Raw genomic sequence first — 16,496 nt, forward strand, 5'->3', positions numbered from 1 at the left:
TCTTTTAGTTTGTGACAGAGTGGAGAGGGACTAGAACCCCAGGCAGCTGTGTGTTGCCATTAGGGAGATTCCCTCACTCCATTTGTCCTCTTCCCATTATCATCAAAACAGAAAGTGAAAGCAAATCTCACATTTGTGGTTGTAAACAGAACAGGAATAGAAGGGACATGTTCCAATGGGGACAAGCTCCAATGACAACCAGAGATTTCCTCACATTGAAGGGGTCTCCTCTTCCTGTTTTGGCTCTGGGACAGGAGGTGAAGTCTCCCCAATAGGACACAGATGGAAGAAAAACTGACAGGGGTTCTAACCCTCTCTTATTCTATTCAAAATGCCTTTGGTTCTACTTTAGTCAGAAAAAAGAGATTGTGAATGTAGAGGAAAATCTCCAGTTGTGCAGTAACACCCCCCCACACCTAACAGTGAGGTAAAGGCAGCCCCTTTTATGTACAGCGCTTCAGCAGCCGCCTATTACAAGCCCCCTCTCATGTCACCTCCCTCCTTCTAACACTCCCGGATGGAGGAGCACAGACCGGAAACACGATCAGTAAACTACAACTCCCGTCATGCTGCTCGCCAAACCATTCTCGTAGGCACAATGCTTCCCTCTAGTGGTGAAACGAGCGCAGTACGTCTTCTCCCCTTTCCTCGTAGTGCCTCGGAAGCACTTCTCACTTCCTTTCATGGCGTCCGCGCAGGCGCGCTCGGCCCCCACCGCGGCGTTCCGCGTAGAGCCAGCGATAAAAGGAACGTAGGAGGGAGGCCCGAAGATGTCTAAGGGCCCCGTCCCCAGTTCACCATCCGCCTCGTCCGCTTCCCCGGCAGCAGTGGCGAGCGGAGCGCTCCAGGCGCAGCCCGAGAAGCCGCAGCACTACACGTACGTAAAAAAAACACGGCACAAGACGACTGACGTCAGCGGGAGGCGTGAGTCACGCGCAGTGCCCCGCGCCCAGGCCGGCGGGAACCGGTCAAACCTGGAGAAAATGGGCGGGGCGTGGTTGGGGCGCGAAGCGTGCGGGGCTCGGCGTTGTCAGAGTACAGAATGTGTCACTGCTTCCGGGAGAAGTGTTCAGTGAGCAGTGGGACAGGGACTTCCCCTTTAATCTGCCTTTGTTGGCTGACAGAGCTTTCCATGTACTCACCTCACTAGGGTGCACCTAGGAGGACACTTCACACCACTCTATTCTATAATAAATCGGAGCCAGCCTACACCCACACTGACCAATGCCAGTCCACACTCTCCCAGTCTTCATTCCCTGAACATGCTCCCCGTATACTGGGATGATTAATAGACATCACACTGAGGAGGGCCCCTGTATCCCAGCCTCCACCTTCTATATGAATATGTACTAGATCAGTATTACTGCTGAAGAGCATGGGCATAAGTACCTGGAATACATAATGGGCAACGGGCACAAAAAAAGGACATGGTGTGAAATGTAGTGTCTGGTCAGCAGAGGGCCCCATTACATTGGTGGTTAGCGGAGGAGGGCCCCGTTACATTGGTGGTTAGCGGAGGAGGGCCCCGTTACATTGGTGGTTAGCGGAGGAGGACCCCGTTACAATGGTGGTTAGCGGAGGAGGGCCCCGTTACATTGGTGGTTAGCGGAGGAGGGCCCCGTTACTTTGGTGGTTAGCGGAGGAGGGCCCCGTTACATTGGTGGTTAGCGGAGGAGGGCCCCGTTACATTGGTGGTTAGCGGAGGAGGGCCCCGTTACATTGGTGGTTAGCGGAGGAGGGCCCCGTTACAATGGTGGTTAGCGGAGGAGGGCCCCGTTACAATGGTGATTAGCGGAGGAGAACCGCTTACATTGGTGGTTAGCAGAGGAGGGCTCCTTATATTGGTAGTTAGCAAAGGAGGGCCCCCTTGCATTGGTGGTTAGCAAAGGAGGGCACCCTTACGTTGGTAGTCAGTGGAGACAGGCTACTTATGTTTGTGGTCAGTGGCGGAGCGCCCCCTTATCTTGGTGGTCAGCGGAGACCGGCTACTTGCATTGGTGGTCATGGAAGAGGGCCCTCTTATGTTGGTGGTCCGTGGAGACTGGCTACATGGTCCATGGAGACTGGCTACTTACATTGGTGGTCAGTGGAGGAGGGCCCCCTTATGTTGGTGGTCAGTGGAGGGGGGCCCCCTTATGTTGGTGGTCAGTGAAGACCGGCTACTTACGTTAGTAGTTAGTGGAGGAGGGTCCCCTTACGTTGGTGGTCAGTGGAGGAGGGCCAACTTAGGTTGGTGGTCAGCAGAGGAGGGTCACCTTATGTTGGTGGTCAACAGAGGAGGGCCCCCTTATATTGGTGGCTATTGGAGGAAGGTCCCTTACATCCTTGTTCAGTGGAGGAGGGTCCCATTACATTGGTGGTTAGTGGAAGAGGACCCGCTTGCATTGGTGTTCAGTAGAGGGGGGTCCCCTTACATTGGTGGTTAGTGGAGGAGGACTCGCTTACATTGGTGGTCAGTGGAGGAAAGCTTCCCTACATCGGTGGTCAGTGGAGGAGGGTCCCGTTGCAGTGGTGGTCAACAGAAAAAAGCCCCTAAGGTTTGTGGTCCCATTATTTTAGTGGTCAGTAGAGAAGAGCCCCTTTAAGTTGGTGGTGATCAGAATGCCCCATCTCTTGGGGGATCAGTATGAAGGGTGCTCCATTACATTGGGGGGGTAGTTGAAAGAATACCCTGATACACTGGGGGTAGGTATGAAGAATGTCCATTATATTGGGGTTCAGTAGGAAGAGTGCCTGGTAAATTGAGGGGTCAATAGAGTCCCTTGTTGCATTGGGGTTCAGTAGGAAGAATGCCTCTTTACATTGGGGGTCAGTAGCAAGAATGTACCGTTACATTGGGGGCAGTAAGAGGAGAGCCCCAGTACTTTAAGGGTCCATAGAAAGAATGCCCTGATATATTGGGTGTCAGCAGGAAGAATGCCCATTACATTGGGGTTCAGTAGAAAGAGTGTCTGTAAATTGGGGGGTCAATGGGAAGAGTCCCTGTTAAATTGAGAGGGGTCTGCAGGAAGAGTCTCATGGTGCATTGGGGGTTAGCAGGAAGAGTCCCCTGATACATTGGGGGTCATTAGGAGTGTTTCGTTACATTAAGGGTTGGGGTCAGTAGGAAGAATGCCTTGTTACATGGGGGTCAGTAGAAAGAGTGTCTTGTTACATTGGGGGGCAGTAGCAAGAGTACCCCAATACATTGGGAGGCAGTAGGATGAGTACCCCTTTACATTGAGGGGTCAGTAGAAAGAGTGTCTCTATACATTGGGGATGAGTACGAACAGTCCCCTGTTACATTGGGGGTCAGAAGGAAGAGGGCCCTGTTATATTGGAAGTCATTAGGAACAGTGCCCTGTTACATTGGGGGTTAGGAGAACGGCACTCGCCTGACTGCATTGTGCCAAGTGTAAAGTTTGTTGGAGGGGGTATTATGGTGTGGGGTTGTTTTTCAGGTGTTGGGCTTGGCCCCCTAGTTCCAGTGAAGGGAACTCTTAAGGCGTCAGCATACCAAGACATTTTGGACAATTTCATGCTCCCAACAATGTGGGAACAGTTTGGGGATGGCCCCTTCCTGTTCCAACATGACTGCTGACCAGTGCACAAAGCAAGGTCCATAAAGACATGGATGAGTGAGTTTGGGGTGGAGGAACTTGACTGACCTGCACAGAGTCCTGACCTCAACTCGATAGAACACCTTTGGGATGAATTAGAGTGGAGACTGCGAGCCAGGCCTTCTTGTCCAACATCAGTGCCTGACCTCACAAATGGTCTTTTGGAAGAATGGTCAAACATTCCCATATGCCAGCCATAGACGGTTCGAAAATCGGCTGATTTTTCGTCCGAAAAAAAAATCGGCCGATTTTCGCACTGTTAGTGGGTCAATTGGTCGGCCGTTTTTTGGGTTTTTTGCACTTTGAGATTATCGGTCATGTTGGAAAATTTGCAGCCGATTTGGACGATCGGCTGATTTTCCTGGTAATGATGGCCAAATCGGCCAATCGTTTTAACGATAAAAAATCTGCGCATGAGGCGAGACCTGCAAGGGACAGAAGTTATGGGGTGAACTTTATGATTTAGTCGGCCGATTTTTTAAATCGTTGGTGGTAACGTAGGCCGAATGAACAATCGATTGTTCGTTTATCGTTCGAAAAATCGGCCGATGTTCGACCCGTCTATGGCCTGCAATAGACACACTCCTGAACCTTGTAGACAGCCTTCCCGGAAGAGTTGAAGCTGTTATAGCTGCAAAGGGTGGGCTAACTCAATATTGAACCCCACGGACTAAGACTGGGATGTCATTAAGGTTTATGTGTGTGTAGAGGCAGGCGTCCCAATACTTTTGGCAATATAGTGTATGTTGATATCAGACATACTGTTTTCAATTATAGCAGTAGTATAGGAAAGTCTATACACTGCTCAAAAAAAATGAAAGGAACACTTTTTAATCAGAGTATAACATCAAGTCAATGAAACTCCTGGGATATTGATCTGGTCAGTTAAGTAGCAGAGGGGGGTTGTTCATCAGTTTCAGCTACTTTGGTGTTAATGAAATTAACAACAGGTGCACTAGATGGGCAACAATGAGACGACCCCCAAAACAGGAATGGTTTTACATGTGGAGGCCACTGACATTTTTTCCCTACTCATCTTTTCTGTTTTTATTAGTTTTTCATTTGACTAGTGTCAGTGTCACTACTGGTAGCATAAGGCGGTACCTGGACCCTACAGAGGTTGCACAGGCAGTCCAACTCCTCCAGGGCGGCACATCAATACGTGCCATTGCCAGAAGGTTTGCTGTGTTTCTAAGCACAGTCTCAAGAGCATGGAGGAGATTCCAGGAGACAGGCTGTTACTCTAGGAGAGCTGAACGGGGCCATAGAAGGTCCTTAGTCTGTCAGCAGGACCGGTATCTGCTCCTTTGTGCAAGGAGGAACAGGATGAACACTGCCAGATCTCTACAAAATGACCTCCAGCAGGTCACCGGTGTGAATGGCTCTGACCAAACAATCCAAAACAGACTTCATGAGAGTGGCCTGAGGGCCCGATGTCCTCTAGTGGGCCCTATGCTCACTGCCCGGCACCATAGAGCTCGCTTGGCATTTGCCATTGAACACCAGAATTGGCAGGTCAGCCACTGGTGCTCCATGCTTTTCACAGATGAGAGCAGATTCACCCTGAACACGTGACATGTGAAAGGGTCTGGAGAATCTGTGGTGAATGTTATGTTGCCTGTAACATTGTTCAGCATGGCTGTTTTGGTGGTGGGTCAGTGATGGTCTGGGGAGGCATATCCATGGAGAGACGCACATTCCTTTACAGGCTAGACAGTGGCACTCTGACTGCCATTAGGTATCGCAATGAAATCCTTGGACCCATTGTCAGACCCTATTCCAGTGCAGTGGGTCTTGGGTTCCTCCTGGTGCACGACAATGCTAGGCCTCATGTGGCGACAGTATGCAGGCAGTTCCTGGAGGATGAAGGAATTTATACCATTGAATGGCCCCCACACTCGCCTGACCTAAATCTAATAGAACACCTCTGGGATGTCATGTTTCAGTCCATCCGAATCTACCAGGTTGCATCTCAGACTGTCCAGGAGCTCAGTGACGCCCTGGTTTAGATCTGGAAGGACATATCCCAGGACACCATCCGTCGTCTCATTAAGACCATGCCCCAACGTTGTCAGGCATGCATACAAGCACGTGGGGGCCATACAAACTACTGAGTACCATTCTGAGTTGCTGCAACTAAATTTCAGCAAAATGGACTAGCCTGCTGCATCATTTTTTTACTTTGATTTTCGGGGTGTCTTTGAATTCAGTCTTCTGTAGGTTGATCATTTCCATCAAACGATGGGGCATCGTTATGTTCCTAACACATTACCCAATCCATATCAGTATAGATGTCCAGCATGAGATTTTTCCCCATTGAGATCTGATGTGTTTTCAAAGTGTTAATTTCATTTTTTTTTTTAGCAGTGTACATAGGTGGTCCATATAGTGAACTCATTGTAGAGTTATTCACTTCAGCCACTTGCTTACCGGGCACTTTTTTCCCCTTCTTGCCCAAGCCAATTTTCTCCAAATGTCTTCCAGGACAGCCCCTTGAGATGTAGAGCTCCTATCTCCGGGACAGGAAACACGTAAGCCCAATACTTTAAAGGCGGACCACCAGGCCTCCCTCCTCTGTTTTTAAATCTGATGTGTTTTCAAAGTGTTCATAGTTACATAGTTAGTCTGGCTGAAAAAATACAAAAAGTCCATCCAGTTCAACCATGAAAAAAAAAAAAAAAAGTTATAGCCCTATACCCACAGTTGATCCAGAGGAAGGCAAAAAAACCCCAGCAAAGCATGATCCAATTTGCACCTGCTGGGAAAAAAATTCCTTCCTGTTCCCCTGAGAGGCAATCGGATATTCCCTGGATCAACTTTTACCTATAAATTGTTCCTTTAATTTTTTTGAGCAGTGTATATACCCATTGTAAACATTTCGAATATTATCCCTGCTATAATTATGGTAGCTCTGTAGGCTTGTAGGCTTGTAGGCATGCATGTAGGCAGCTTGTAGCAAGCTAAATCAAACTCCTTCACCCAAACCACGTAGATAAAGAAGAGGCCAGCACCCTACATTTTGGTCAGATATACACAATTTTAGTTTACTTATTTAATCGATCAAAATTCACAGGGATAATGTTCCAGTGCAGACAGTTTACTCTGAATCACCAGTTTAGTCACCTGAAAACTGAAACTTGGGTCATGTCAGCTGAAATCTGAAATAAGGCTTACAGAGGGCTTTCAAATGTGTGAGCTGTTGGGCAGAACATGGGGTGCTTTGGTGTACTTAGTGGTTATAGGCGTCTGAAATGAAAAATTAACAGAACAAACCCTCTGTAGTTTATTCTTGCCTCTCTTTCCTCTTTTGTCTGTGAGTCTCTTCTTACAAGTTATTCTAAAACCCCAAAATCCCCCCCCCCCCCAGCACACAGAAGGTAATTGACAGCGTTATCTGTGCATGTTTCCATATGAGACTGAGTAGAGGGTGGTGTGTCCATTCCCTCCACTCAGGTCTCAGATTACACGCCCTGCTGTATGCTGTGCAAGTGCAGTATGTATGTCAGATCCCTGCTTCCAGAAGTAGAAATGTAGTGTAAAATGTGTGCTTTAGAAGGCTGTGGAGAAGAGAGGGATAAACAGGTACAACTTATATAGGATGATTTGTTTCACCTCTTGTGTATCATCTGAAGCTAGTTACTTCACTCAGTATATGTAAGGGTTTAGAACACTTTAACTGATGCCACACAGATCTGAGATATTGATTTCACAGACAGGCAGGCACTGGTGGATGGGCCTAGATGCACAGGCTCTACGTTGGGGTTATGCTCCTGTCCCTCAGTACCTTTCAAGCTCGGCTGTGCAGGTGAGTCTGATGCACTCCCATTATGTTTTACAAGCTACCTGCACGCAGCTCAGAAAAAAAAAGTAAACAGCTCTGGCCACTGCATGGGGCTGAGCTCCCGTGTGATAGAGTCACAAACAGATTTCTAAAGAAAATGACTAAAACTTTGTTGAAATTTTAGCTGATATACAGTATATTTATTTATGTGGACTGTTTGTTCTACCAAAGACACCGAGATTCTGTTTAGCCAGTCTTATGGTTAAGGCCTCATGTACATGGATGTAATTCGGTATAAAATAGCTGGCTGGTGACAGGGTCTTTTTAGACTGTATGTAGCAACCTCTAGTGTGCTACTAGAATAGTGTAGTGAACTGCAGGTAAAACCATTGTGTATGACTCATGGTAATTGTGTGAGTCTGTGATTGAGGTCGGGTAATTGCAGGTCAGCTGGATGACTCAACAGGTTGTGGCTCTAACACCTTCTTCTGACTCTGGAGGACCATAGAACCTTCCAGAAGTCGGTAAGCAGGAAGGGATGGAGACCTAATCTGCATGTTTATGGGAGTCCGGCTAATCCCAGGTTTGGATGCCCTGGTAGAGTGGTGGACTGGCTCATAAAAATGGGAAAGTCAGGTTGACTGGGGACTTGAGTGGAAGATGCAGTGCTGAGGAGACTGTCGGTGCCTAGGAGGGGTCCCCAGGGGGGCGGCCTCCAGGCTGGACTTGGGCTGGCTCAGGAGGATACATTCAGCAATGAGGTGTGAATGGGATCAAGACCTGGAGCAGCAAGGAGCAAAGAGGACAGAATGAGTACAGCAGCACTCTCTGGGGTCTGCAAAGGGAAAGATTGCCACATGAAGCAAGCTTTCTAAGGACAGCGCTGGGCTCAATTGCTTATCCTTTCCTGGGGGATCTTCCAAGAAGCCAGGAGGGCTGGTAGTGCTTGCAGGCTGTGGAGTTGGGAGCAACTCTATGGGGGTGGGGAGGGGGAGAAGATATCTCTGCTTGTAATTACAAGAAGCTAAGCTGATTTTTGTGGGGCTATTGCTACTGATCCGCAACGACTGACAGCTTTCAAGAAAAGAAAAGTCCAGGATATGCCTTTGTACATAGGAAGGAAGTGTCCCCCTTTCATTGATTCAAGCCAGATGGGCATCCCATAATCCCTATTTCCCTATCCAAGTTGATTTCCCTCTATTAAAACAACAAAACCATTCCCATGGACTGGTTACTGTCTCTTGGATGCAAGTCTGTGTGAGAAATACCTGTTGCCTGGCTGTGTGGAGAGGAGCTTAGGGGTACCCACAACACAGCGGCCCTCACGAAGGTAGCGCTACATGTAGATATTTAGCCATCTTAAACTTTGGAACATAAGTCTATTTAAGGAAAATATTACTGCATAGCTTTCCACACCACTACTGGACAAGATTGTGTGCTTTAAACTGCTAGAACAAAAAAACCCTCTAAAAACCCCAATCCTAAGCTTTGTTGGCCACTTTATTGTCTGCCTGTATATACAGCAGACATCTTTAGGTTCCTGTATGTTCCTTTAATTACTCTGTATAACAACCTTGTGCCCTGAAATGCTAGATTGCGCGGTTAGTGAAACATTGACCACAGTTGTCATGGCTGACCTATGGTCTACCTCCTTCTACTCTTTTCACCCTTTTGTTGGCTAGCGGGGCTGCCACTCACTACTTTTTGCCTAATAGGGACGTTAAGCAAGCAACAAGGGGAACGCCATAACAGCTGGGGTTGATGCTTCCCTAGCAGATTAGCCTGTTTTTGGAGGTTCTAGGTTGTCCTGCAAATTACCCATGGGTACTTGCAAACATCTGGAGGCACCTGTACTATACACTGGCTGGTGGTTTGTAGTGTATTAAATAACAAATAATGCCTATAAACCTGCTTTATGTAACCAAATTAACAATCTTTAGATTCAATGGCACAGGAATACCCAAGTTCCAGTACCTGCAAGATCACAGCATTAGTACTGGGCAGCATCTAAAATATGACTGTAGTATCCATTTTAAAAGCCAAGTTCTTGCTTAAAAATAATATATTCTATTTCAGTATTATCATCATCTTACGTTGTATATAATTCAGAGCTACAGTTGTATTAAAGCTCAGTTTATCAGAATCTTACGCATTTAGCTAATCAGTATATAGTAGTAGGTGAGTATTCAATGTTCTCACTAGAAATTTTCAGAGACTCCATGGCAAAAAAAAGAAAAAAGTAGCATAAAATGAGAAAAAAAATGTAAACCGCGCACAAATGTTTTTAAAAAGAATGTTTTATTAGTGCACATAAAAACAATAGGATCTCCACATTTTCTAGTAAATATAAAATATGAGACTGTGTCGAGGTAATAAGTACTAAATATATTTAGAGTCAAAATGGTGCGTGCTTTTGAAATGCCGAAAAAAGGAAATACCCCAAATTGTAGATGCATTTTGCAAATAAATAAATATATAAACATATAGCCAAAATGCATCCGTGTGTGTGATGGTCATCTTAACTTGATGCTTTGATTCTTGCAGTCAGGATTGCAATGGGCTATAATGGTAAGAATCAAATAAGGCATCTTTGAATTAAGAGCCATTATTCAGTTTCTTCCTATAAAAGGGTTGGAGTACTCGCCATACTGCACCATATTGAAGGTTTTTATTGCTGTGTTGATTTACCTTCTATATGTCCTGTTAAGTCTAAAATTGATGGAAAATTCCAAATTTTAGTTGTCACCGAGAAGAAAGACTATTAATAGGGGCACCTGGTAGGGTGACGACTATCCTGTCTTTGTAATGATTTCTACTCACTTCCTGTAGTATCCCCAGTACAAGAAATCTCCAAAAGAGGACACAAACTGAAAAAGATAAACTGAGAGGGGTATTAACCCTTCCCCACTCTATTCAAAACCTTTGGCTATACATACACTTTAGTGGGACTGTATTCTGCAGTGAAAGTAATCCGGTAGAAATATTAAAAAACAAATAAGTGATGAGTCTAATGTTTTTGCTAACTGTGCTATGACATTTAATTCATCATTGTTTATATTCTCTATTCCTCAGATATCTGAAAGAATTTCGGACTGAGCAGTGCCCCTTATTTGTACAGCACAAATGTACTCAGCATAGGCCCTATACTTGTTTCCATTGGCACTTTGTCAACCAGCGGCGGCGGAGGTCAGTACGACGTAGAGACGGGACATTTAACTACAGCCCAGACATCTACTGTACAAAGTATGATGAGACTACAGGCCTGTGCCCTGAAGGAGATGAGTGAGTAGTATTTTATAGTGGCTGGCAATTACATCTGTCATATATTATTCTTATATTGTAACATTTGGAAAAGTAGTGAATTAAACAATTTTGTCTTGTTTTTAAAATTGAAGGAAGCCTGAACTGAAATAATTATTTAGTGCCGGTTCACATATAAGCGGATTGGATGTAGTTTGAACCGCATCCAATCCTCATGACATGTGAAATAACATTGTTTCCCATGGTGCCTGTTCACATATGTTCAGTGCACTGGCAGTGCGGATTCAGTGCGGTTTGAGAAAGAGTCATTTACGATTTCTGAGCAGTGAGGTCTGGTTCTGGTGCGGATTACAGGCTATTGACTTCTGTGGGAACCGTTTCTAAACCGCACATGTGTGAACAGGATAATCCCGAGAGCTAATCCTGTCCTGAACCTGATGTAAACCTGACATAAACTGGTGAACACCTACTGTATCAATTAGTTGTGAAACCTGAGCTTCAGTCCATACTGTACGTGTGAATTAGCTCTTAGACAGCCAAAGCTGCCCCTGAAAATGATAGCAGCCTGCCTTTCTCTGATCCAGGGGCGGACTTTGCACAAGCACGGCAGCCCATTCATTTGACTACCATGTTTCCTGAAATGCAGGGAAAAGGTCCCTGCAGCATTTTAGAGATTGCTGCCTGTAAGGGAACCGTAAGTGCAGTGCGGGAGCGATTTCCAGTGTGTTGGTCATGCCTTTAGGATTAATGGCAACCCACGTGCATCCAGTGCATTTTTCTGTGTGGGTAGTTGTGACTGCAGAGCAGGTGCAGACCCACAGGGGAACCACCTGCACAGATATGAACCTAACCTAAAATGAATACAGCTGTACTGTGAGCAGTCTAGGATTATACTGCTGTCTATGGGAAAAATGTACACAGTAGACACAAACTTGAGGCCAGCCTCTAGAGCACAGGTGGCAAACTGTGGCCCTCCAGCTGTTGAGGAACTATAAATCCCATCATGCCTCTGTTTTTAGAAGTCATGCTTGTAACTGTCAGCCTTGCAGTGCCTCATGGGATCTGTAGTTCCATGACAGCTAGAGGGCCACAGTTTGACACCCCTGCTCTAGAGGCTCTAATCCTTCCCTTTCCAATCCTGCCCAGTTTCACTTTGTGTCCTTGGAAGAATTGATGTTCCCTTCTGCTATATGTTTTTGACAATCAGCTGTCACTGCTGGGTTCAGGCCAGGGGCGGACTGACCATTTGGAAACTCAGGCACTGCCTGAGTGCCCGGGGTCAGTAGGGGGCCCCATGAGATGCCCCTGGTACCTTTTTCATAGGCTTTTTTGAGTTTGGGCAAGGACACAGGGGCCCCATGATCCCCTATTGCCCGGGGGCCCCATGAGTTGTCAGTCTACCCCTGCTCTGATCTCTATACTTTGTAAGTCATTGACCTATCAAAAGCATGCAGCCAATGAAGGTAGAACTACTGATATGTGTACTTGTTCCAAGTCGTTAGATGTGCATTAGAGATGAGCGAATCGAACCAGGCGAAGTGGAATTCGTTTCGAATATCGGGAAAAATTCGATTCGCATCGAATCCGAATTTTAGCCAACTTCGGGTGCACGAATCGAATTTTTCCCGATCAGCCGGCAAAAGTGTCACTGCAGAGAGCTCCGCTATTTCTGACAGTTCTGACAGTTCATTTACAGCGGTTGAAACATTGTATCTATTTGTTTCCATTTAGGATACAGATGTTTTTATTCGGAAATAAATAGATACAATGTTTCAACCGCTGTAAATGTGAAGGAACTGTCAGAGAACTGTCAGAAATAGCGGAGCTCTCTGCAGATACACTTTTTGCTGTACTGGAATACTTCTTCTTTTCATTCTTCTTCTTCTTTTCATTCTTCTTCTTCTTCTTCTTTTCATTCTTCTTTTCATTCTTCTTCTTCTTCTTTTCATTCTTCTTCTTCTTCTTTTCATTCTTCTTTTCATTCTTCTTCTTCTTCTTTTCATTCTTCTTCTTCTTTTCATTCTTCTTTTCATTCTTCTTCTTCTTTTCATTCTTCTTTTCATTCTTCTTCTTCTTTTCATTCTTCTTCTTCTTTTCATTCTTCTTTTCATCCTTCTTCTTCTTTTCATTCTTCTTCTTCTTTTCATTCTTCGTCTTTTCATTCTTCTTTTCATTCTTCTTCTTCTTTTCATTCTTCTTCTTCTTTTCATTCTTCTTTTCATTCTTCTTCTTCTTCTTTTCATTCTTCTTTTCATTCTTCTTCTTCTTCTTTTCATTCTTCTTCTTCTTCTTGTCATTCTTCTTCTTCTTCTTTTCATTCTTCTTCTTCTTCTTTTCATTCTTCTTTTCATTCTTCTTCTTCTTCTTTTCATTCTTCTTCTTCTTCTTTTCATTCTTCTTCTTCTTCTTTTCATTCTTCTTTTCATTCTTCTTCTTCTTCTTTTCATTCTTCTTCTTCTTCTTTTCATTCTTCTTCTTTTCATTCTTCTCATTCTTCTTTTCATTCTTCTTCTTCTTCTTTTCATTCTTCTTCTTCTTCTTTTCATTCTTCTTCTTCTTCTTTTCATTCTTCTTCTTCTTCTTTTCATTCTTCTTTTCATTCTTCTTCTTCTTCTTTTCATTCTTCTTCTTCTTCGTCGTGCCCCGTGACTGCCCAAATGAGTGAAGTGTGCGGTGATTCTAAGATCGACGGCACTCATCTGCATGTCATACTGACTGTCAGTATTATTTCTCTTCCCCAGCAGACTCCAAGGGCATTTAAATTAAAGGTACAGTGTTCTGCACTAATATAAAGGCTCTCTGAAGCCTAGAAACCCTTTAAATAAGTTAAATTCACGGCGAATAAATTCGCATCGAATCTAATTTCTCCCGCAAGTTCGGCGAATCAGCCGAATCGAATTTTTGAATAATTCGCTCATCTCTAATGTGCATAACAGCTAGGGAACAAGAATTTTCAGAGGAAGGGGTCAGCAGGACAGCCTCCATATGTCTTTCAGTACAAGTTTCCTTTAACTACTTGCCTACCAGGCACTTTTATCCCTTCCTGCCCAGGCCAATTTTCAGCTTTCGGCGCTGTTGCACTTTGAATGACAATTGCGTGGTCATGCAACACTGTACCCAAATGATATTTTTATCATTTTTTTTTAGAAAAATTGAGTTTTCTTTTGTTGGTATTTAATTACCACTGGGGTTTTTATTTTTTGCTAAATAAATGAAAAAAAGACCAAAAATTTTGAAAAAAAAACCCAAACGTTTATTTTAGTTTATAAAGTTTTGTAAATAAGTGATTTTTCTCCTTCACTGATGTGTGCTGATGAGGCTGTACTGATGGGCACTGATGAACCTGCACTGGTGGGCACTGATAGGCACTAACAGGCATCACTGATGGGCACTGACAGCCAGCACTCATGGGCACTGGTAAAGACCGCTCTGATTGGCCCTTTACCTCGAACCATGATCAGCTGTGTCCGAAGGAGACAGTGATCACAGATCACAGCCGGTGCGTGCCCCAGGGGGTGTGATGGGGGGGGGGGGGGGGGGTTTGCATGGTTCTGGGAGGACATCCATGATATGCCCTCCCAGAACTAGCCACCGTGTTATAGCTGTCTTTTGGCCGGCCAGCAAGTGGTTAATACAGGCTGCTGCACTAAGGCGCTTTAAAATGGTCTACACTAGATTCCAAAATTCCTGCCAATTGTTTTGGTAAGTTTACCGATATGTATGAAAGAATCAGGTGGTTCTTAATAAGGCCACATTTACAAAGTGGTGCTAATTTTGTATCAGATTAAAAAAGAACTGACTTCAGTTTGTAGATAATGTATCTGGAGGTAATTAAGATCAACTCTAGGTTCATGCATAGAAACAGGCAGAGTGCTCATCTCTCTTCTCAATGTAGCAGAGTGGCATTTTTGCCGCTGCCATCCTCTCCCTGTCACCTTGTCGGCTTCACATCCAACAACCTCCTAGTAACCAGTGATGCTCCAGTGGGTGGGACATGATGGGCAAGCCAAGACAATAGTTCCACATCAGGTCCGCTCTCTCCTTGGTAGCAGGCAGATTCTACATCCAATAGCAGACTGTCTGTTGGCTAAGGATCCATCCACTGCCTGCTGTCAATCACAAGGAAACGGACCATGATGGGGAACCCCATCATGCTCCACCACCTCAGATACAAAACTCCCCACCACTGTGCTGTCCGTGTGGCACTGCTCTGGCATGGGGGAAGCTCAGTTTGTATAGATACTCTAGACTCAGCAACAGGTACATGAATCTGACACTGACACTTGTCATGTGGAGGCACCTCACAATTCTAATAAGTGTCTTAGATACTCTTTATGAATTCGCCTGTCTGTTTACATGAGGTGGCAGCCTTCCCAAAACATTTTTGGTTTGATCTCCTACAAGGTCTTTATTGTTATCTGACAATTCATCTTCTCTGTGCTGTGCCACTGCTGTGCATTTGTAAGCTCTGTATCTATTGGAGCTTACACAGGTCTGATGACATCATCCTCCTTTTCAGGTAACAGTGCTCAGGCCTGGCTATTACTTGCTCAGGTCTAAGCGCTGCATCCTTGGAGGAGCTCAGTGTTCCCCCATATCCATAAGCACCAGGTATTTGCAATGGCTGCTACGAAGGAACAGGGCAGCAGGGGAGGGTAATGAAGGTTAGTAAAAGTTGGTAGGGTACTGGGCTAGTGAGAAACCCAGTTGCTTTGCCCTAAATAGACAACTTGACAGGGGTTTGATTTACTGTACTACTACTGTATTTTGCATACTTTCATATACTTGGCATATACTTTTTATATGCAGAAACATTTACCTGTGCTACAGTGTTATCCCATTATGGGGTTAATTTACTAAAGACAAATAGGTTGTGCACTTTGCAAGTACAGCTGCACTCATTTTCGCCAGAGCTTAATAAATGTGGTAAAGCTGTGCTGATTTCCATCATCCAATCATGTGAAAGCAAAAAATGCTCTTTTTTTTATTTTCTTTACACTTGATTGGCTATTCTTTATAAACTGAAGCTTTACCACATTGCAGTTACTAAGGAAAACTGTTGCAACTGCACTTGCAAAATGCACTCTCCATTTACTTTTCATCCCCTTTGGTTTGTCTTTTTCAGGTATACATTGTAGCACATCAATCTGGCACATGCTTATGCACATACATGCATTGATATGTATTAAATGATGAAAAATGATTCAAATAGGCTCTTACCACAAAACAAACACGGGCAAGAATAAACATGAATTGAGTGACATTTAAATAGTACTTTGCTAGTTTACGATTCTGTAGAACAAGGCAGAGGATGGATGATACCCTTGTCCAGCACAAGAATATTTAAAGCATATCTCAATCCAAGAACAAAAATGTAATATATCACAGTTTACCAGTTCATTTTCAAGCTGTTTTCCTTTATTTCGTGGTCATGTAATTCTGCCAGTAGCCCACTTCCTATCCTAGGGTGACAATGCTCAATGTCGTAGGACCATAGGACAGGACATAAGAAGAGAGGTGTTCTTTAGTCCATGAAGTGAACCCGGAACAATGTAACTGATAGTAGTTAGCACAGGCAGAGTGCAGAGGAAGTTATAAGATCGCAAGATTTCTGGCAGGATCAACAGGTAGGAATTTGTGCTCAATTGTTTATTTAAAGTAGAGATCCAGTCTTACACTAACGGTTTAAAATGTTTTCTCCCCCCTCCTGCTATCTGTGCTGCCTAGCCTGTGCAAAAAAGATGTGTATTTACCTATTTTCAGCCTGCTTTAGTCCAGTCACTTGATCCCCTGTGTTAGTGAGTGGTGGCTGCAGGGGGGAAGAAGGAGCACTAAACCACAGCTAGGAATTCTGG

At 44.7% G+C, this 16,496-nt stretch overlaps 1 protein-coding gene across 5 annotated transcripts in view; it reads left to right on the forward strand.

The window, feature by feature from the left end:
• Nucleotides 1-669: 669 nt before the first annotated feature.
• UNK (unk zinc finger) overlaps nt 670-16,496 on the forward strand; it is an 86,616-nt gene continuing 70,789 nt past the window's right edge. The window contains exons 1-2 of one of the 5 annotated variants that reach the window (XM_089654904.1): nt 670-877; nt 10,453-10,662. In XM_089654904.1, coding sequence (XP_089511030.1) covers nt 771-877; nt 10,453-10,662 — 317 coding nt within the window. In that variant the 5' untranslated portion in view covers nt 670-770. The remainder of the gene's footprint in view (nt 878-10,452; nt 10,663-16,496) is intronic. The other 4 variants (XM_089654901.1, XM_089654902.1, XR_016306553.1 and 1 more) reach the window with 4 other exon arrangements.

The sequence above is a fragment of the Staurois parvus genome, unplaced genomic scaffold, assembly GCF_062004578.1.
Source record: "Staurois parvus isolate SC_StPar_1 unplaced genomic scaffold, SC_StPar_1.0 ptg000813l, whole genome shotgun sequence".
NCBI classification, from domain to species: domain Eukaryota; kingdom Metazoa; phylum Chordata; class Amphibia; order Anura; family Ranidae; genus Staurois; species Staurois parvus.